This window comes from Ptychodera flava, chromosome 3, assembly GCF_041260155.1.
Source record: "Ptychodera flava strain L36383 chromosome 3, AS_Pfla_20210202, whole genome shotgun sequence".
Lineage (NCBI taxonomy): Eukaryota > Metazoa > Hemichordata > Enteropneusta > Ptychoderidae > Ptychodera > Ptychodera flava.
In genome coordinates this window covers 2286656-2309927 of record NC_091930.1, presented here as the reverse complement: position 1 = coordinate 2309927, position 23272 = coordinate 2286656, and the positions used below count along the sequence as shown (strand labels likewise).

General features: G+C 40.4%; 1 protein-coding gene across 1 annotated transcript in view; it reads right to left on the bottom strand.

Moving 5' to 3' along the window:
* Positions 1-21633, bottom strand: part of LOC139124556 (uncharacterized) — an 85035-nt gene extending 63402 nt beyond the window's left edge. The window contains exon 1 of the mRNA XM_070690693.1: positions 21380-21633. Coding sequence (XP_070546794.1) covers positions 21380-21578 — 199 coding nt within the window. The 5' untranslated portion in view covers positions 21579-21633. The remainder of the gene's footprint in view (positions 1-21379) is intronic.
* Between the last annotated feature and the right edge of the window lie 1639 nt (positions 21634-23272).

The window sequence follows — 23272 nt, the reverse complement described above, 5'->3', positions numbered from 1 at the left end:
GAAGAGGAAAAAAATCAATCTCACCTTCCAGATCACTACAGCAAAGCCCCGCTCTTTTTGTGACCTTCACTGACTTTGAGGCCCTTATCACAAAGGTAAGGGTACAAAGCTCAAACCCGTGGGTTCTATCACCCAGGAGACCCTGTATTACAAGCCCTGCAGCTTTTGCCATGTAGTAGTGTGCTGTGTAACTGCGACGATCCCCTTTTAGTGTACGGAAGGCCAGATCTTGCAAAGCAGAGGGGCTTACAGAGCTTCAGTTCCCACAAATATAGGCTTTCACAACTAGCAGTACTCTTGAAACTTGGAATAATCAGCCTTAAGAGGGGCCACGCCCCAATCTCCTGTGAAACAGCTGCAAGTCTTCATCTGTTAAGGACAGCTCTCTCACAGCTTTGCGCTGGTTCTCTGTCTGTCTTTTCAAGTTTTGGTTCTGCGCTGCATCTGCCCTATGTATGCCTCTGACTCGATTCAATTTCTCCAACACCCTGTCATGCCTTCTCTCTCTGCTTCGAAGGCTTCCCCCTCTGCCAGGTATTTTCCGGGCAAGCATGTTTCCTATGGTGAATGCATTTGCATTGAGAATCACCCTGACAACTGTCATCCCGACCTCCACTGCCATGCTTTGCAATCAAAAGTTTGTTTTCTGCTCGAGCACATCTTTTCGTTGCAACAGCTATTGCCACATCTCTCGCAAGCATAAGGACTGTGTTTAAGATTGGTTTACCAGGGTCGCTGAGTCTGTCTTTAGTACTTTTTCCGCACCCATTATGTACACAATGGTCTGCCCTTCCAGCAAAGCCACTTGGTAAAAAGTGCTAACAAGGGTCTTGGTGCCCATTGTGCAATAAATATGTAAATATAAAAAATGAAAGGCAGCATCAAAAATGCTATTTCATTTTGTAAAGAGAATGCCATACAGCAGGACCAAGAGGAGTAGAAGGCGGAGGTTCCCTGTGGCCCACTGCCTGTCCTTTTTCCAATGGTTGACTGGCGTGCTTAGCTTTAATAGTACAAGCCAAGGGCTATTAAAGTAACCCTGGCCACACCTAGGAGAATGTTACAATTGTGTTGTACAAAGTGTGAGAATGTGGGCCTCTGCTGCCTCAGGACCATTCTCTGGAGGAGCCACCCTGAACCTGTGGGTCACTTTCTTTACTTTCTCTTGTTGTTTTTTTTTGCCTGCTGGTGTCGGCAAACTCCTTCCCCAGTTGCAATCGACCAGGGGTCTTCTCTTTCTTTGAAAACCACATGTGTTTGTACGTACGAGATGAGATAACTGAAAAATCGAACGCGAACATCTCGCAAGAGATCCCTAGCTATGCGAGAAATAACGACACAGCTATTTACAGTCCTAAGAAGCGTTACGACATCTTTGAAGTTGGAGTGAACAGCATAAAATTCCAAAGTCCCTGATAAGTATAAACCGAAATGGCTTGACTTCACTCATTTTGAAGTACCTTGTTTTTACAATGGATTAGCAGTTTATTATAAGAAAATCCAGAAATTTTGATCGAAATGCATGACTATGCATCCCGTATTGCACCATTGTTCGATTATTGTTGTCAACGGCCGGGTGCATGGCGTGAAATTTGCAGCCAAGTTTACCATAGTAGGTCAAATTGTATCGTACTCAAACCAATTATCTTTGGTTTCCTATTATCGTACGAGCAATTTTAGCGTGGTCTCAATGTACAGGTTATTTTTTCTGCCTTGGGCTTTTTCTTTTCCTCGGCCATGCTTTATATGTAAGCCTATGGAGAGCCGCATGTTGTATGGTACATAGTACTTTGACCGCGTTGAATGTTATGTCGGAATAAAACTGTAAAAACACTAAAAACTGAGAGACGAGGTTCATTTTTCAACAGAATTTGTGGGAAAATGCTGATTCAGCACTTTCCCTAGCTTTTTGATAAATATATCATTGTGTACCATTTTTGTTTAATATTTAGAATACCCCTTTTTTCCAAACAAACAATGAGTAAATTGTGAAGTTATATTTCAGAACTTGATACTCAAAAGGAATAGCAATGCTTCAGTCTCAATTGATACCCAGTGTGTTTCGGGACTCCAATAGGTCATAATGTAGTGTGAAGTACTACTGTAGAAGGGGATATTGTATTCTATGAACTAAATTCAGAAAGTGACAGAGAAACTCTGTTTCTCCTAATCTTATTTCTGTCTTACAACCTCTAAGTAAAGTGCATTTATACAAAAAATTACAATTTTTGCTCTGAATTCTATTTGCACTCAAGGTCACACCACCACATTCTTTTTAGATTTTAAGATTTCCTTCGTGAAATATATCCTAAATTGTGTTGCAATGATAATTTCAACTTTTATATTAATCATAAGACAAGATAAATTATGAATTTATTTAGGGCAACTCTTTGAACAAGTTGATTTAAACAACAATTACAGTAGTCTCTGGGGCTCTTCTACTCGTAATTTGCAATGTTTGACTGCTAAAGAGTGCTATTTGACAGAGTGGAATATTGATTGTTTGATATTCTTTCCTCCAACTAAGTTACTACTGTTGAAAACACATGTTAAGCATAACCTTCTTCACCGTGTCCGCAGTTTCTGCTGCCAGTGTTTCCAAAGTCAGCACTGGAGGGATTGGCTTCTTTCACTGCATCTGATAATTCCGGTGAGGACATCTCCATCTATGTGAGTAGTTTGATTATTTTGGCCCCCTGTTTTTATGTAAACGTTTTTAGCTGTGATCAGCCCAACGCTGGCAAAAGCAAGAACAGGCCCTCAAGTGTAAGCAGAAGTCCTGCAGCTTATGTATATCACTCCTGACAAAGAAATAGGCAATCAAATCGATTGCATGCAAGTGGCCCGGACCCTTACTAGCCAAAGAACCAAGGTTCTTGACAATGGTTTTGCTCACAATGGAGTTGTATGCTGTCTCATAGTTGGCGTAGTATTTGCTTATGCGCTGGAACTTCATTTTCTCCATGGCCTCCGGGGTGAAAAGTTTACCCAGCAAATAATTGCTTTTGCCAGCCACCACAACAAATCAGCTGGCGCCGCCTTTGCTTTTCTACTTGGTCCTCCTCTGCCCATTCCGTAGGTTGGGAGGCCACTGGGTTACTTGCTTCCTTCAATACATCCTGCAAATTTTTGACCATCGCTTCTATCCTTTACAAAATATTATTGTGCGATGACATTTGTGCCAAAAAGCCAATAAGGGTGCACAGCACAAGCAGGGCTGCTGCTCTGAGGGGGTGCTTCTCAAAAATTTGTGCTGATGCTTCTTATGATAATTCTGAATGAGCATGTGAACATGGGGTTCTCCACAAAACAGATCGTCAAGCCAAGATAGTACATCACCTTCTTCTGCCTGTTAGGCATTTTAGAGCATCGATCCAAAGCATCTCAAATAAACCTTACATTTCTCCTTTTGAGTGAGTTGTGGGCTGAAAAGATTAGGAGAGCCACCATTGGTAAGCCTGCTAGTCATAGCTTTGGCACCACAGTTGGGACACACAGAGAGGGAGGAGACTAATTGCCAACACTCCTTGGCACACGCATTTGCTGCCCTTGAACTGGCATGCTAATTTGAATGATTTCTCATACTTTACCAGTCTGTCCTCCAAGGATGTAATGAGCCTGTCTTTGTCCATTACCCTATAATGATGGCGGCATCTGAGGGTAAATAATGAAGCAGCCCCCAAAGAGCAACCACAGCGGCCAAGACTCCTGTCATTTTTGCTTCCTGTTTGGCGTTGGACTCTGCTATGGGGTTGCCTGCTGCAACACCTGCCTGCAAGTGTAGGGGAAAGATTGGTGATATGAAAGAGGAGCTTTCACCTGCAGGGAGCTTGTTAGCCATGAGCATGTCTGTCTTGGCAGGGGCTCTTCTATCTCGCAGGCCATGTTTCTTTGCTTCGGTTTTGGTGCCATCACTTTATACAAAACTCATTTCGGCAGTGGCATACTGCAGCTCATCATTATAATCTGTGATGCTGCCAGTGATTATCAACATCTTGCTTGGCATCAGCAGCAGAGCTAGCAAAACCTCGATATCGACCTTCACTTAAGCAGCGTCGGTAATGTCTTCCCACCTTCAGTAGTTGACGATATTGAGTGGGTTGGTGATCTCGTCTTCAAGCAGTACACAAGCTTTCCCGCACCTGTTCTGTGCCTCCTGTCCCGACAGTAATGGTGCTCCTGACACTGGTTGGGCCCCACACAATGCAGTAAACACAGTCCTTTATGCTTTTGTTAAGTCAAACCGTGCCTGCCAGATATCAATCCGCTGCCCAAACCCCTATCACTATTCGCAGGGACGAACATGTTGTAGTGTCATTCTTCCCCATCTTTTCTGAAGATATTATAATATTGGCCCCCTTGCTGTCCGACCTCGTATGTTTGTGTTTCTAATCAAAGAAGTCCTTGGTGTATAAATTTGCCTTCAGCGCTAATGAAAACATCCTGGCCATTGGAATTTTTGCCTTTGCTCAGCAAGGACCCATTGTGGGTGACATATGTATAGCCATAGCCAAGGCCCCTATTTGCCAACCTCTTGCACCTAAAGACTCCAATGATACTGATGCCAAACTCCTGGAAGAGGGCTTCATAACTAACCTTGTCATAGGGGTTGGTCCAAACCTTGAAAGTGCCATCGCCAGGTAGTGCAAGCCCCATCGCACGAATAACACACCTGATGGTGAAAGACACATGGAAATTGAGAAGGAATCTAGTCTGATTGGCGGCAGAATGGTGACCAACAAGTGGTCTAAAAACATTTGCCAAACAAGCCATGGCACATTAACAGTGAAGTTCAACTACTTGATGTGACGGCTGGCCAACCAAGCATTTTCCTCCTTTGCATTCCTTTGGGAAAGGATAATGTTCTTGAATATGTCTCTTGGGAGGGTGGCGAACCTTCTGTTCTGGTCACATACATTTTGAGCCCATTCAGTAGTGTCTGAAGATCACCCAGAGGTGCTGCTTTTTACCTCATCTACCACCAGGACCACTAGGGACAGATCCTTGTTGAGCTTGAAACAGTTGGGTGAGCCAGTTATCGTGTCATATATATTTATCATAATTCCTGCATGGGTGGCGGCCAGCTACTCTTCCTCAGTATAGCTACTATGAGCCCGTAATTCTACATATAATATACATTTTCACAGGTGGGGTTAAGGTCTCTTCCATCTGAATCCCAATTGTCATTGAGAAGATATATTTTATGGCCAAGAATGGTCGTGTTGCCGATTGCTGGCTTTGCGACTCGCTCTCAGCCCTACCTCTGTGACCAACAGCTTGTACTGGATGCAATTCCGTGTGTATCATTCCATTTTTCTTGCCACCCCAAGTGCTCATCTGGATGACCTGTTAGCAATGCCAGAAAGGGAAAACTGCCCCTACAGTTGCCAGTAGGGTAGGAAAGAGATCAGCCAGCGCAGTGCTGATGAGCAAGCCTCTTGCAATGTTCAAGCCCATATTGATTGTGCCCATCAACTTGTAACTACCACTGTAAGCAGCAGCTGTCCTTTCAACATAATCAACCAGCTATATGGTGTCTGTAAAGGCTGAGACATGCACAATGGTTCTATAATTTTACATCAAATCTCCTTGCACTTAAAATAGGTATCTGTTTTCTGTTGTGGATCAGCTTAGTAACCAATATTCGTTCAGACAACATAGTTCTTCAATATCTCTGGGTCTTGGAACATATTTATGAAGTCGATCCTCTTGAAAAAGTTGGCTTTAGGTGCTTTACCATAAAACCAAGGATAGTGCAGTGTAAGAGCTCGCTCATTAGCCAGCTTCCTAGGTTTGCCTTGAGCATATATCTGTTTGGTCCTTGCAGGCTGATCCATTCTAGAACAATGCTGATACCAAAACTTGTGTTCATGAAGAAACTTTGGGGTGCTCTTTTTGCCCTACATCCTACGCTGTCAGCGTATTCACTGTGTAGAATAAAAGCACCATCATGCAAATCTACAGCTGTTTGCCAAACCAAACCACTCATGGTGACGTTGGTTTCAAGATAAAACGGACAATGGTACCGATCACTCCTGGAATAGCTATATGACTTTTGCAGCAAGTTCGTTCGGCCACTGGCCAAGCTGTTTGACTGCTACTTTAGGCCACATTGTATGCTTTACCCAAGGGGCCATCACCCAGCTACTGTCTTTCACACCTTTTGACTGCTGAGTGTTTGTAGACCCAGTGGAAGTGCTGTGATCACCAATCCTCTGGTGGTTTGCAGTACGCCGATGGTTAGACATTTATATTTGATTAGCTCTGTCAACTTTTTTTCAACTCCAAATGTGGACCCTTGGAACTTCTTTTAACTGTTCTTGTTGTGCCATTTTTTCAGGAACTCTCTGGCTCTTGCAATGAAGCCACTGATTTTCGCCTTATCTTAGTGTTTTGTCTTTCTTGGCGTGCAGCTCCACCAGGGTTTTGTTTTTAATGGCTAGTGTCATTTTGTAAACTATATATTCTAGGTTTAGGTCATTCCATTTGGTTTATACTGGTCTCGATTGCGGCATCTTTTCTGCATTACAACTTGCGTCCTCTCCGAACTCGGCCAGGTGATGTCGCAACCGATCAACTATATCAGGGGTGAGTCTATTGCTGCTATTTTAAAGATTGAGGAGTTGCCTTTCATTGAAGTAAAGGCAGACAACTCTAATATATCATCATCACTAGCTCGGTCCTCATCCCTCCAGCACATCCCGATAAACTCTGTTCCTCCAACATGTCCCCTTAATGATGACTAGGCATATTTTTTACATCGGCATCATATGTCAGCTGTAACCTCTTGTAGTACATTTCTCTATGTTTACCTTAGCATTGAGCCTAACAAGTTCTACACCTGCTTGGTTGATGCCCTTTTTGCCTGTGTAAACACTAACTTCCCATTGGTCAATATTTAATTGCTGTCTTGTAAGTCTGTCTACCACAGGAGTAGCCTCAGAGTCGGCAATGCCCCCCCCCCCCAAAGTCTCGTCTTCTAACGACTCATTCCAATCATACTCATACATTTCCTCCATAGTACTGATATTCCATATTTTCTTCTGCCATTTTATCTTGTAAAACACATGCAACAAAAGCCATACAACAAATCTTTGGCTCCTACATATAGCCATAAGGTTTTTTGCAAGGAACAAAAGCAGTGAGGGGTCAATTGAAATCCAAGCCAAGTGTGGCCAGGTGAAACAGTGTACACCGGTATCAAAATGGGAATCCACCGTTGTGCTTGTGCCCTATTCTATAAATCTTGTGTTTGACCTATATTTAAGAGCCATGCAAACAACAGTGTGATGCAGAAAGTGAACAAAAGCATTATTAGCCAGCTGGTCCTCAAACATGCTAGATTTGTCACAATACTGCACAATCAAGACATACAGAGATATTTGTAAAACTATAAAAGCTAGAAAGGATATGACCCTTTATGGCATCCAGTCCCCAAACCCGAAGAAGTTGAACAGCACCAACAGCAATGCCAACCCACTACACAATGATAATTCTTTTATGAAATATACAGGAGGAAGCAATCCATAAAGCTCTTGCACCCGCTCATGAGATGTACCATCTACCACAATGTCATCGGCAGCCACATTGAGTGGAAAATCTCCCGGCACCTGTCGCTGAACTGGTAGCCTTTGAGGATCCCTCTAATTAGGAGTGCATACTATTTAACATAGTGTAGGAAACAATCAAAGATTATGGCTTGGTGTGAGACAGCACTGGCTTCTATAACAGCCGCAAGAGCTTCTTGCATGAGTATGTCCACCATTTTCACATGATTCCTTCTTAGATAGGTATACCATCATCAATGACAATGTCACCATCCCTCACTGAAGTATGAGAGGGCTGTTCATTCTTTTCTCAAAAACAATACTGGGACAAGCCCGGCTAGAAAGCGAGATGTTAGTGATTTCAAACCTGGAAACCATTAGTGTGAGGATTGAAGGGAATTAAAAACAAATGTTATGCCCAGCCAATGCTCTCCATGGCACATTTCTGGTAAGAGGTCTTTAGATACTTCACAGAGAGTGGCAAAGACAAGGACTTCTTTCTTCATGAGACTGATTTCTTCAAGAAGAAGTTCTGCCTTCTTCTGGACTTGCTTGAAATATTCTATGACAACGGCTTTAGAGAGGTGAAAATGAATGTTATGGTGCAGCTGGAAAATCGCCTAAAAACACAGCCACAGTAGGTCACAATGACAGGCTGCAGGCAAAAGTCTACGTGCTGGCCGATGTTCAGGTTTCATTGGAACAAACCATTTAAGCAGTATCCTCTTCTAAGTATAGGCACACACAGCTCGCAGAGACGGAAAAGAGATGAACGGCGGTTTGTGGGTAGATCCGCCCTTCAATATGATTATAACAGGGCCCACCTGTTGCGGCAAGACAGAGTACCTGATGAGCCTGTTGACGGGGCCCTATTGTTCGAAGTTTGAATACATTGTTTTCTTGTGCCCTATTTACCTGAATAGCAAAGCCAACGACAAAGCCTACTTTTCACAGGTGATGATGTCATTATCCTACCAGTCTCCTTCACAGGCACAAATAAGTAGCTTAAACAGCGCACAAAGAATATTCAGGAATGCAGACACTGTTTTTAGTTGACTGCACTGCATTAAAAGACATAAAGAAGTTGAGCAACAGTGTAGTCATTTTGTGGGTCAGTGGCCATCACGACAGCCTCAAAGTGTGGGTCCTGACACAGCAATATATCAGCATCAGCAACGAGTTGGAGAGAAGATTGGGTACCTGTGCTTTCCTACAATCTAAACAAGACAGACAATGAGAGCGTTACCAAGGAATGTGGGATGGATCTGCACCAAAGAAAGTGAAGAAACTTTTCAGCCAGCTGAAGGAGCAGGAACATGGCAAGCTTGTTTTCAGGCTGAGACACCCTTACAGGATAATATTCGGCTGAAGACCAATGCTATTGAGCGCAGATGAAAGGTTACGCTAATTCACAGGTATCGCCAAACCGAGTGCCTGACTAAGGAAGTCGGTGGTAAATACGGCTAGTTTTCAATCGGGTTCGAACCCACAACATACGGCATCAGTCGCCTAGCGGAGAGGCCACAGAGAGAACCGCTCGGCTAAATCTCCACAACTAAAAAAAGAGTGGTTCAATAGCCGGCTTAGTTGTTACATTTTTCTGACTGAGACCGCTCCACACGCTGTAGAGTTCATGAAGCACTCACGCACGCACGCTCACAATCACACATCGCACATACAAACTTTATCGAAGCAAAGAAACGAAAGAATTTCATGCTTTAACTGGGCGAACGATAACCTCGGGGACAATTCTGTCCACCAGCAGAGTTGCCAACCCAGGGTAGAAAATACGGCTAGTTTTCAATCGGGTTCGAACCCACAACATATGGCATCAGTTGCCTAGCGGAGAGGCCACAGAGAGAACCGCTCGGCTAAATCTCCACTCCCCCCAAAAAGAGTGGTAATATTGATGTTTGACCTACTAATCTTTGTACACTTGACCAGTCCAAATCAGAATGCTGTGGGATATGAACTCACGTTGTGATTAGTCACTCAAGCAAAACCTTGCACAGAGAACTATATACCCTGGGTTGGATAGACAATCAGCTTTCATGATACAAAAATAAGTCATCTTTCTTAAAATGCTTATGTGTTATTAATCCATGGCAACTACTCTGAATAAGCCATCATGATCATTTTGTCGTAAGATAGTCTTCACATTCTGGCGATCAATCTCTTCAATGTGCACTAAGAACTCATATGTGACCTTTGACCATATTGTAATTTAGCTTGAAATGAATGTAACGGCAATTACCATCTATGTCTTAACGTAAGGTACACTCACCAATACTCAGTCACTCACCAATGGGAGCTAGATGTTGCTCGAGTTTTAGAAGTACACTAACAAAACTAAAAGGTTTTATGTAAGTTCCGGAAGCAGCAATAAGTGTAACCTGGTGCTTTCTCCAGACAAGGTTCGAGTTTGACAAACAACCATTATTTTCAACAGTCAGTATATATGTTTGTCTTTTTGGTACTTTCCATTCGATTTATCAGAGCATGACGTCCGGAGAGTTGATCAGATGTTCAGTTGACTCTTGCTGTCTCTATGGTGACAGCCATTTCGATCAGCTACATGACAATAGTAGCTTGCTTTGGAACTGTGTAGTGGCGATGTAAATACACCAAACCTTGCATGGTAGGATTTTGCACATTCTTAATCCTGAGCTTACAAACGTACAAGGCTAGTTTGTGAAACTTTTAGTGAAGTAATCATTCAAATGCAAAATTACCATCTATTATCGCCTTGTGTGTCGATCCCAAGCAGGGATCAGAATGATTCACTAGTTATGTAATTGGTGCCGAAATATTGAATCATTGCCTGACTCAGTGGTTGCAGTCTGCCTTTCAAGAATGAGTTTGTGACCAATGCTGGTTATTTTAGTCATATAGGCTGGGCTTAGTGAAAAACCTTCATTTCCCGAACTGACTGCCGTACTGAATATAGTGACCCTAGATAGTGACAATGCAGGAAATGTGCGCTTGCAGAGTTGTTACCTCAATGGAAAGTTGACCTTCAACAGTGGGTTAGTACTATTTCTTACAAAGGTCAAGGTTCGTTGAACTTTTTTAGGTGGATATGTCATGTTTAATCTCAACATTTCAAACTGGTATGATTCTATTCTTGTACGTGTAGAAAACGAACCAAAAGGGTGAACTCTGCAGTTTCCGTATAAACGAAATTAATTACGAAAAATAAAACTAATTGCTAAGTCAGGGATAGATTACAAACTGTAAAAGTGTACAGACTACTTATCTCAGCTGGGACGGCAAAGCTCCAGTCTCAAAGTTGTAACAGTCAGTCGGATGAATGAACAGTCCTTTGCTTGCAGGCTTGAAGTTGCTCAAAGTCCAGAGTATAAATACAGCAATGGCAGTGAAGGTCTTGAAAAGTCTTAAAATTAGTACTGCTGGAGTATCCAAAGACTTGAAATAACACGCAAGAGACACGATCCCAAAATGTCTGACTGCAAGCTGTGCACGTCCCTATTTATACCCATGTGCTTACATGAGGGCATATAAGTACAATCTAGAACTTTTATTGACATGCTATACTGTTCTAAAATTATCTCTCTTACACAACTAATTAATTTCCAGAAACATTCCAAACATGACTAATTGAATTCAAGGTTGTGAGGTCCTTAAGGGCAGTGACCTTGAGAATGTTCAAGACTAATTAAACTCGGGTCATGATTAGTGTGGGGGAAAAATGACCTACGTAACACACCCCTCTTCAAAAAAAGAAAATTTTTCAAAGAAAAATCTTTTCTTTTACAAATGTAATCTTAAAAGAGTAAACAACAATAAACTCTAAATTCGAGAGAGACAGTCTGCAATTAAATTGTCTTTACATTGACATGTCTAATATGAAGATTAAACTCCTGTAACATTAAACTCCATTCTTAACAATCCCTGATTTTTGCCTTTTAATTTCTGTAGAAAAACAAGAGGGCTGTGGTCAATATAAACCACTATTGGCTGATTTGAAGAAGTAACATAAACTTCAAAATGCTGTAAAGCTCATATCAAAGATAAACACGCTTTTTCAATTGTAGAGTAGTTTTTCTGGATATGTTAAATTTGCGGGTAAAATAGCAAACAGGATGATCTATCCCGGACTATCATATTGCAAAAAAAACAGCACCAGCAGCCGTATCACTAGAATCTACACCAATTTGAATGGCATACTGAAATCTGGTGCAGACAAGACTGGAGCACTTTGCAGTATGGCTTTAAGTGTATCAAATTTCTTTTGGAATTGCTCTGACTAAACAAACTTTACTTTCTTTTTAAAGGTCTGGTGAAACGCCCATGTTGCAAAATCACAGAAATACAGTTGATGGTCTATAAAACAGTTATGTTCATTTCTTTTTTCGTTTAGCGCGCGTGATTATGAAATATGGCAAAAGAAAAATGCAATGTAGGCGTGTCCCCAAAGCCTCTCCAGTCGACTTTTTTCGGCTTTCCGAAATTTGCCCGACGACTGTATCTCATAACGGGAAGTAACTATTTTACACCTCCGTAAGCTCCCCACGGGGGGTAACTTCTAGGGTTTCTGCTTACATGATCAGTACAGTGTCCTCCTTCACTATGGGAAGACGTTGTCGGTTGCATGCACAAGAATAAATTATCAACACATCAACCCTGTATCCACTTGTCTTTATTTTAACACTGAAAATTACATGATTCTGGATCGCGATGCAAATCGACAGCAACATGGAACGTAAATGGGACAGCAATTTAAATGCACAACAACACTGAAGTTTGGGACCGCGATGCAAATCAGCTGCATGAACAGCAACACTGAACATTGAGACACGGTTGTTGGGACTACCATTAAAATGAACAACAACATGGAACGTAGAGATCGCGATACAAATTATCAAAGTACATTTCTACCGCCATGATAAAAATCGACAGCAACTTGGAACGCGCGTTGGGACGATGATTAAAATGAAAAAAAAAAACAGGGAATACTGGATCATCAGGCCCGCCATGAAAATCAACTGCAACATGGAACGTTTAAGATTGCGATTAAATGCACAACATGGAACATCTAGACCACAATGCAAATAAACTGCAACACAGAATGTTGTGGCCATGATTTAAATGCGTATGTTTGCTATGTATAGCAAAAGTTTCAATTCTCGCTAACAAGCGTTCCTTATGCCTGCTGTACACTGGACAAAATGATGTGAAATTCATCACGAGGGCTCAATTGCGTGTGTCTACATTTCAATTCTCGCGAGGGTCATTTATGCATGCTGTAAACTAGACTAAATGACGTCAGATCTCTCACAAGACTTGGCTCGATTGCATATGAGCACGACAGAAAGAACGCAATAATATAGAAGTAGACAGTTTTTTACGAATCGCCGAGAGAGAAGCGCAGATCATCCAAAGACAAAAAAACCCATGTTTTTTTCTTCAGTTTGCCATATATTTTAGACAAAAATCAGTTTCGCCACTGTGGCGAATTAGGATCGATTTTTTTCGCCACTTCGGATTTCAATTGGCATTGGCGAACGTGGCGAATGGGCAGCGTGAACACAGGTGGGTTGCACTGATCACACAAGCAACTTAAAATGACTTTGTTTTGTTAGCGGATACGGGACAGAGATAAGGCGGCGTGAGACTGCTATTCAATGCAAATGAACACCACTTTGACGTAACAGTTGGCCAACCATGACTCCCGCTGTGGGCGTGACTTTGGTGTCGCAAAATGACCCTATAAAAACCACGCATAGAAATATAAAAAATTGACACTCGCGCGTACTTTTAGGTTGCAATTCTGTTGTGAGTGTAATAATATTGCCCTCCTGGAAGACATTCAGTCACAAGAACGGGATCATTTCACGAGCCTTTAAGTAAGCTAGTCAAAGGCTTAGTAATTGTAGAGAAATTTGGACAGTAGTAGTAACCAACCATACTGAGAAAGCACATCAGTTGTCTCTTGCAATTTGGTATGGGAAAATTTGAAATGGCACTGATTTTGGCATCAACAGGTTTTACCTCACCCTGTCCTACAGTATGTCCAAGGTAAGTCACCCTCGCCCAAACAAACTCAGATTTGGCAAGGTTGACAGTCAACATTGCTTTGCTCAGTCTCTCAAAGAACTTCCGCATGAGTTTGATGTGTTCCTCCCAGGTGTCACTATACAGGACGACGTCGTCGACGTAAGCTCCACATCCGTCTAGCCCGGATATGACGTCGTTGATCATCCGTTGGAACGTTGCTGGAGAGTTCTTCATTCCGAATGGCATCACCTTGTACTCAAACAATCCGTCTGGTGTAACAAAGGCGGATATTTCACGAGCACGATCCGTCAGAGGGCTTGTCGAAATCCTTTAGTAGATCAAATTTGGTCACATATTTGGCATTTCCCACTCGATCGATGCAATCATCAATCCTCAGGATCGGGAAAGTGGCTATCTTTATAAGAGTGTTCACTTTCCTATAGTCCGTGCACATACGATAACTATGATCTGATTTTGGCACAAGTATGCACAGTGAACTCCAGTTACTTTTACTGGGTTCAATAAAGTCATTATCCAGCAGGTATTTGACTTCTTCCTGGAGATATTTCGCTTTTGTTGGATTCAGTCTGTATGGATGTTGTTTCACAGGCTTACTGTCCCCAACATCAACATCGTGGTAAATGATGTTTGTCTTTGTTGGAATATCTTGGAACAGGTGTTTATATTCGTGGATCAGTTCTTTCACCTGTTGTTGTTGTGATGGCTGGAGGTGTGCCAACTTTGGTAGACTCCAGCTTCTCCAGGATTTCTTAATTCTGAAGTTTGACAGAACCCAGCTTTGAATTTAGAGTATTTTCACTTAAGTCAGTTTCAGTATCGCAATCTTCATAATAGTTTTAACTGACTGCAATGACAGGCTGTGTTAAAGTAGGATTATACCTATCCAAATATGGCTTAAGCATATTTATTTGACATAGCTGTTTTTGTTTTCGCCTGTCAGGTGTTATTATGATGTATTTTAAATGGCTCAATTTCTTATCGATTAGATATGGCCCAAAGTAACGAGCATGGAGTGGTTTGCTAGGAACCGGAAGTATAACAAGAACATTTTGACCTTGTTCAAAATTCCTTTTTGAGGTGTTTTTATCATATTTGATTTTCATGGACTGCTGAGAGGACTAAAGGTTTTTGCTGGCTAATTCACATGCTTTAGAGAGTTTTGTACGAAAATCTGACACATACTGTAAAATATTCAGACAATCATCATCATCATCTGATAGGAATTTCTCTTTGAAGAGCTTAAGTGGGCCACGGACTGTATGTCCAAATACAAGCTCAAATGGGCTAAAACCAAGAGACTCTTGAATTGACTCTCTACAGCAAAGAGCAGAAAATGAATTCCTTCATCTAACTGCTTCTCTGTGTCAAAACAGTAGGTCCTAATCATATTTTTCAAAGTTTGATGAAATCGCTCCTGAGCACCCTTACTTTCTTGGTGATAGGTGGATGACCTATACTGTTTAATGTCTAGCTAATCCATTACTTGTTGAAAATTCTAGACATAAAGTTGAGCCTTGATCGGACTGGACACATTTAGTGAGGCCAAATAAAGTGAAAAATTTGACTAGAGCTCTCACTATAGTCTTTGTCTTTATGTTTCTCGTAGTATGGCTTCTGGGAACTGAGTAGATGTACACATTTTTGTCAACATGTACTCATTTCCTGATTTTGTTTTTGGTAGGGGCTCAACACAGTCTATGAGTATCCTATTAAAGGGTTTTGGAATGCAGGAATTGGCTGTAAAGGAGCCTTTGGAATGGTCTGATTTGGCTTTCCTACCATTTGACATGTGTGACAAGTTTTATAGAAATGTGCTACATACTGCCTGAGATTAGGCCAATAAAAGTGACTGAGAATTTTATAAGTTTTTCTGACACCTAAATGATCAGCCCAGGGGGTTTCATGGGCCAGGTGCAATATTTCAGCACGATAGGACTTTGGAACAACAATTGATGATTTATAGAAAAATCGTCATCAACCAAGACATCTGGAGGTCTCCATTTACGCATGAGAATACCAGATTTTATATAATACGTAACAGGGTATGTGAAGTTTCACCTTCATCATCTACCTGTCAAACAAAGACAAAATATCTGGTTTTTGTGTTGTTCTGCAATGAGATTTGATCTAGAAAATGTCTGACTTTGGTCAGCAGAGTTTTACTGGCAGTTTCAAATCCACGAGGGATAACGGAATGATCCGTGTCAAACACCTGACTGAGAAAGGTGTCATTTAGTCAACATATGTGACATTCTTTTTGATAACATTTTGCTTCTCAGAAGTTTTCTTTGACATGGCTCGAGTAATAGCACATGAAGGATATAACCAGGAATTTCCTCCTCTATTGGCTCTGGATCCTGATCTAAACTAGGATTATCAGTCACAAGTGGATTAGTAATGACCTTGTCCCCAGCAAGGTCGTTTCCAAGAAGAAGGTGAATCCCTTCAAAAGGCAAAAAAGGCCTAATACCTAAAGTCACAGATCCAGAAACAAAGTCCGAAGACAAATAGACATTATGGAGAGGAACAGGAATGTAGTCATTACAATCTATCCCTTAATAGAACTTTAAAAGCTGAAATGACTTTTCAGAAAACGGCAGGGTATCTGCCAACAAAAGAGACTGGATTAAATGGTTCGAAAATACCCATAATGCTATATTGAGAAGAAATGACTCTTGACCTTAATTTGGGATAAGAGGGGTTTAAACTCAGAAAATGTGTTGAGGCATGTGTAAATGTAATTGAGTGGATGAAGAAATAAAGCCGTGGGCTTAGATCCACTTTGACCACTTTGACCTTCACATTTTCTTTTCGATTTGAAACAATCTGACACTAAATGGCCATCTTTCTTACGATAATTATAAGAAGTGTACCAAACTGTTTGCCAGAAGGAGATTGAGACTTAGGATCTGATGATGTGGGAGTGTTACTTGATCTTTGCGGACTGTTGTCATTTGATTTCTTCTCTCCTTCGAGAAATCCTTGGATGAAAAGGAGGAGTTAAATTTACCTGCATTGTTACGGTATGGAAAGGACTGGGATGGTTTGTTGAGAAACGAAGATTTATGGGTCAATGAATAATCATCGGCCAAACGTGCAGCAGCCTCCAATGTTTCTGCCTTTTGTTCATTGATAAACGTCTTGATGTCACTCCGAATGCACCTTTTAAATTCCTCAATCAAGACAAGTTGTCGTCATTTGTCATAATTCTGACTGACCTTTTCAGAAGAACACCAACGATCAAACAGTTGTTCTTTTGTTCGAGCAAATTCAACATAAGTTTGATCTTTGCACCTTCTCACAATCCCTAAATTTCTGACGGTAAGCTTCAGGAACCAACTCATAGCCCTTGAGAATTAATTCCTTCACAGAATCATAATTTGAAGCCTGCTCTACTGACAACTTGATGTAAATTTCTCTGGCTTTACCCGCCAAAGCACTCTGCAAAAGCATAGACCAGGACTCCTTAGGCCAATTCAGACTCTGAGCAATTTTCTCAAAATGAAGAAAATATTTATCAACATCCATTTTTTGGAAAGGGGAACTTACCTGAAATGCTTAGTGATGTCAAAACTGTCGGAAGCTCTAAATGTCTCGTTTCTACTTGAAGTCGGCGTTCTGCTAATTCTCTTTCCTGTTGTTTTTCCTGTCTTTCTTTCTCCCTTTGTCTTTCTTCCATTTGCAGTTCTTTTTCTTTCATTTGTAATTCCTTCTCTTTTTGTCTTTCTTCCATTTGTAATCTTTCCTGCCTATCTTTCTCTCTGTGTCTTTCTTCCATTTGTATTTTTTTTCTTTCATTTGTAATTCTAGTTTCTTAATCTCCAAATTTGCCTGCATTTCTAATTCTTATTTTCTGAGTTCAAAGGAAGACTCAGGCTCATAATCATGCAAGACGGATTCCTCAAATTTGCCTACACTGACTAAATATTTGACAATATTGAACTGAATTTCCTCTTTGCGCATAGATCTTTTCAACTTCTACTTTAAGGAAATCAGCCTGTGAGTATCCATCAAGGTATAGAGATTATGCAATACTTTCAATTCCTCATTGGCTGCACCAAGGTGAACTGTACATATGCGCACTACTGCTCTCAGTGTTTCTCAAATAAACACAGTAAAGCCCATGGACATTGTTCTAGCAAAAACCCCACAACGAACTGATTACAATTGAAGGCTTCTTCTCCAATTAACATCGCAAGCCCGATTGACCATTTAGCCCCTTATCCGGATAGGAACATTGTCAACGAACTAATTTCAGGCTTGCAAGACGGCTTCCACACACTCGGCCCGTTTGAGCAGTCACCCTTCGCCAACTTCTGTTGCAGTCCTATTGGTCTAGCCGAGAAGAAATATTCTGCGAAGAAACGTCTCATCGTCGATCTGTCCCCGCTATGTAATGACCAATTTACTTCAAGCATAAATTAACTTATTGTCAAGGACGAATTCAGTCTATCATACGTAAAACTCGATGACGCCATTGCCTGTATTCTCAGACTTTGAAAGGGTTCTTGGCTATGCAAAATGGACATTGTTGATGCCTTCAAATTGATCCCTATCCATCCATCGTTATGTTCTCACGAGGATCCACCGTATACAAGGTTCAACCACAAGACCACGCCTCCCTATTACAGCCGACATCGTCCGGCGCATGTGCAAAATTCTCAATGGAGTATTCAGCCCATATGTAGACCTTTTGTTGCAATCAGCTTTCCTCCTCGCTTTCTTCGGGTTTCCGTGCAGTAGTGAGTTCACATCCGCCACTCAAAAGTGTGACCCTCAGCAGAACCTTGCTTCGGGGATGTTACCACCACAGTATCCAACGGACGGGTCTCCTGTCTGTCAGTACGACTGAAGTCATCAAAAACTGACCAATTTTGCTGCGGCTTTGACCTGCGTCTCTTTCCCATGGGTACTGCGATCTGTCCTGTTTCCGCTTTACTCCGTTTTATGTCTGTCTGTCAAGCAATGTCTGCCAGTGCATCCAAACCATTTTTTCTCCTGCAAAAAAGAACGGCATTAGACCATAACACGTTCACAGCATATCTACCACTGTTTTATCTCGTTCAGTCTTCAACCAGATTTATTCGCCGGCCATTCCTTCCGCATTTGGGCAGCCACTTCAGCCTGATCCAGACTTTAGGAAGATTGTCCAGCAACTGCTACCGACTTTACATAAGAACATCAGAAACTTCCTTGCTTCATGCTTTTCAATGGCTAGCCTCCTGATTCTTGTAGCGCTACCCTGAATAATTCTGGACTTACTGTGTGAGCACGCAAACACTTAATACTGCTTTCCATGTCATCACTGCAAGTCAGCCTCATTTTATTGCATTATGACTCGCACATTACATGTCTTGTTGTTTTTCATGTCTGTGTTTTGTAGTTTATTGTTCCTACATGTACATCTGTTTTCACCTGGGCTCACACAGTTTTCCTGTCCCCCAGGACCACCTCCCAACAAGCCGTATCACCACCGCGGTGATCCCTTGGGCGCAAGAACCCCTCTGTTAACACCATTTTCAATTCTTTCCCTCCTTTTGGGGTCACTTGAGTCATACTTCTTTCGTTTGTGCTTTGGATTCCATCCTGACCACCAATTCTCGGGAGTTCCACTCCTGTTCCGCATTTGGTCCCTCAGGATGGATTCATTATCAAGGTCATTAGACCTTGACCGCAAGGTCACCAACGAACGACCTTTCCTCGGCTCCTTGACTGAAGGGGCCCTCTCCCATATGTTTTGCTCATATTTTTATCGTAGATTAGTTTGGTACTTCTATTTTGATTGTTTTTTTTGTATTGTAAGTTTTGAAAGTACATAACCTATTTTGCTTGAGATCTGCAGAGGGCACTTTCCTTTGTAACTTTGTAGTTCTATGTCCTTTACTGCTAGATTTGCCGTTTCATTTTGTTCTTTATTTTATAACTTTGTCGGTGTTTCCGTTCTTCTTTTTGCAATAAAACCTCTTCTCTTTCCCTGAACTTAGCAGTGGTGCATTCACAGATCTAGTTTGTTATCAACCTTTGCGACATTTTAAATACATTTACATACCTTTTACACTTTCAGATTTTATTTTGTTCCCAGTTATAGAAGTACTAAACCCCAATAAGGTATATATTTTCTAGAAGCCCTGATATTGGGAAATCAGACCCTGAACATTGCACAGTCTTTGCTCAAGAACAATGTACCGATATTTGTGTATGACCAGCAAGTTTTTAAGATTTCACACCATCTACGCCGGTGTGTCAGCAGTTTAATGTGCTGTGAAAGACAAACATATTTGATGCAAGCTCTAAGTAAGGCGAGTCACATTTGTTGACACATGTTTCGCTGGTGTAATCTGAATTTCTAATTCATGTAAAGACGAATCCAAGACACCCGAAATAGTAATTTAAAGACGATTTAGAAATAAATGCATTAGCCATGAGAGAGTATAGACCTTTTCTGTAAAGGATTATAGGAGGAGAGGATTCATGCACTGTACAAAACTTGCATACAAGTATTGTAAAAAAGGATCTCTGCAAGTTGTGTACGCAATCAAGATAACCATAGACAGTAGAGGGAAGCCCCTCAACTTTGTATGAGATAACCCACTATTGAAAAACAGTAGCAAACATGGGCACAAGAAATGTTTTAAAATGGTAAAAACATCGATTGGCAACTACCATGTTGGCTGATACACCTGTTTAGGAAAATATATTATTGTATTAATTTGAAATCTGAAAAAAATTGTCAATTACATTGTTTAACTTTCAAAATCTTTTTCAATATATGGTCTATTTTAAAATTATTGTTCAATGTATTTGTAAAAACACAAAAGGTAGGCCAATATATTGTCGACTATAATTATATTTTCCAGTTTATGAGAACATATAAAATATTACGTCATATATTTGAAAATAGACAAATGTTGGCAAATGTATTTGCTAACGAGCAACTTTTAACCTGATCTAGTCTTAAAACTGAAAGTGTCATTTCAAAGTTCGGTCATATTTTGATATTTCAAAGTGACGAGAAATGGTATGTACACTCGAACAGTCGGAGAAATATACTTTTCTAAAACGCAATAGAGATTCCAAAATTTATCCGGAACCTGTTAAACACAAAGTCCCTATGAGAAATCTAAGATAATAGAGCATATGTAACATTCTCGATAAAAAAGAACAGTAGTGTTGTATGACATGTATTTAATGTGTGATTTTTCTGGGATGTAAATAGGTTCCCTTGATGAAGCTTGTAAGATATGTCTGAATTTCAAGTACTGTTTATGTACGTTCCCTATATATTGTCTATGGCCTATAGGTAGGCTTCCTATATTATTCCGTAGGTTAGTATTAGATCCCTTATTCGAGTCGTGTACAACGTGTATTTGGCATTCCTATAGGGTCAGTGTATAATTCCTATAAGACACCTATATGACTCCTATATTACCTGTATACTCGGTAGGGGTCAAATTTTAAATCTGCAGATTTCTATATGGGTCGCACAAGGCCAATGTAAAAGTCTAAATCAGAACCTAAGAGGAGTCCTGTGTGACTAATATGAAGGATTCCTACACGATTCCCATACCGTTGACTTGTCTGTCTGATAAGAAAATGATCCGAAATATTATAATCTTAATACTTTTCTAGCTGCTTCAAATTCAGAAGTCAGCAAAATATAAGGCAAAGGGTGAAGTTTTACATTATCCCAATCGTATTAATTTATATTATCATGATTTCTATCTGTGTTTGACCATTTACCGGAAATTGTATGAGAAGAATATAAACAGACACAAAATTAAAACAAAGCTAACCTTCTATCATCTTTTTCACTTTTGTGGCAACACCCGATAGACCAATTTTACCAAGTGATGAAAAAAGTAAGTTATAGGAACCCTTTTGGGCCTCAATCCATTGCCCCAATATGTGTTCTGCCTTCTCAGGAGGCTCGAAATCCTCAAACAATTCTAAATCATCCTTCAGATATCTGCAATTCCTTCCACAGAACATCATAATGCTCTTTAGGAATAATTCCTGCTACTTTTGCAATCCTGTCCATAGCGTCTTGTTTACCTGTAATTAAAAAAAAAATACAAATATGAAATCGCTATTTATTATTTAAAGGTTCAACATTTATGATACGCAATAAGGTAATTTATCATTCATGTATTAAATTGTCAACAAGAAGAGAAAAAGCAAAAGGAAACTGTCAAAGCATTCTGTTTTCCCTTTTAACACAGCGATATTAATATTGTAACTGTAACGGACAATTGTCAAATTTATTTTATGAAATTATAAAAATTATAACATTCCTTGAGATGGTATAAGAATACCCTTGAACCACTTTGGGCGCTTATCTGCCGCACGATGACTTTTTGACGCCTGATGTGTAATATGTTGACGCCAAGGCCTTTTCCGGCCTGAATTACAATACCAGACATTCAACACCGATTTACAAAGCTAGCGGTATCTAATGCAATATTCTATATGGCGACATATTCATTCACATACTTTATGGCTCCATCAAATTTATGATATCTAAGCAGCGATCTTTAGCAAAAGTACACAAATATTTTCAAAACAATATTATATAAACTGTAGATATTTCTTTCATTTCTTAAGAGTAATTTGTTGGACAGAGAAAAATGCAAGTGAGCTTCATTGCAGTATAATTTTACATTGAGGAAATCAAATGTTATGTCAAACAGGCATAGTCTGGTTACAGGATGTGGAACCCATTAACCGCTGCGCAATGGAGCAATGAGAGGGAAAGTAACAAGTGCAGACCACTGGACTTTACTCTCGAGCTCACCTTCATGTATCAGTGAGTCCGTTTCACTGGAATTACCTTGTCTCGGCTGTTAGTGCATGGTGATGTGTTGTTACTTTTTATGATTTTTTTTTTTTTATGATTTTTATGATAGCAGTAAAACGGCCTGTTTTGAGCAAGAATGATATTGCAAAACGCTCGTATCAATTCTAGTTTATTAAGTTAGGGAGCGTTCAGTTATTATGGCCGGGGGTGGGCCGGCAAATTCTTCCTGCGCATCAGTCAAAATAAGTGAACCCCCCTACCCATTGTACCAAAAAATTGATGACCCCCCCTTTCAAGATAACAAAAATTTCATGACCCCCCCCCCCCCATTGCTTGAGTAAATTAGCTGCACACACAAACACCTCAGGGGTATGGAGCGATAGAATCCCCCCAAAAAGAGCTTAGATTTTTTCAAATGACCTTCCTTACAAACTCAAAAGGTGTTAATGCTCAGATTTCCCATTCTGACTTGCTATAATTTTGAAATTACCCCTTGGACAGAAATTACTGGTGGATCGCAATATTTTTGCGCAAGCGTGTGTGTACATATTTTGATATTTGGATTTAATTAAAAATCAGCTGTTGATAATGTTGATTCACTATACATGGTATAAATAAATTTTCTCATACATGTATGAGGAACCTATGTAATACTTTCTCAATGCAAAACTATATCTATGCATTTATAGATATTTGATACTTTTCATAAATGTACTTAAATGAAATAGGGATGTTACAACTGGCATGTGGACAAAAAATTTGATCTTAGAAATTCACCAAAAATGTTCATCCACTATACATGGGAGTCAATGATAAAATTGTGAATAATTTTTTTCCAATGAAAAACTTGGTATACTTGTGCATATACAGACGTTCAATAATTAACATAATT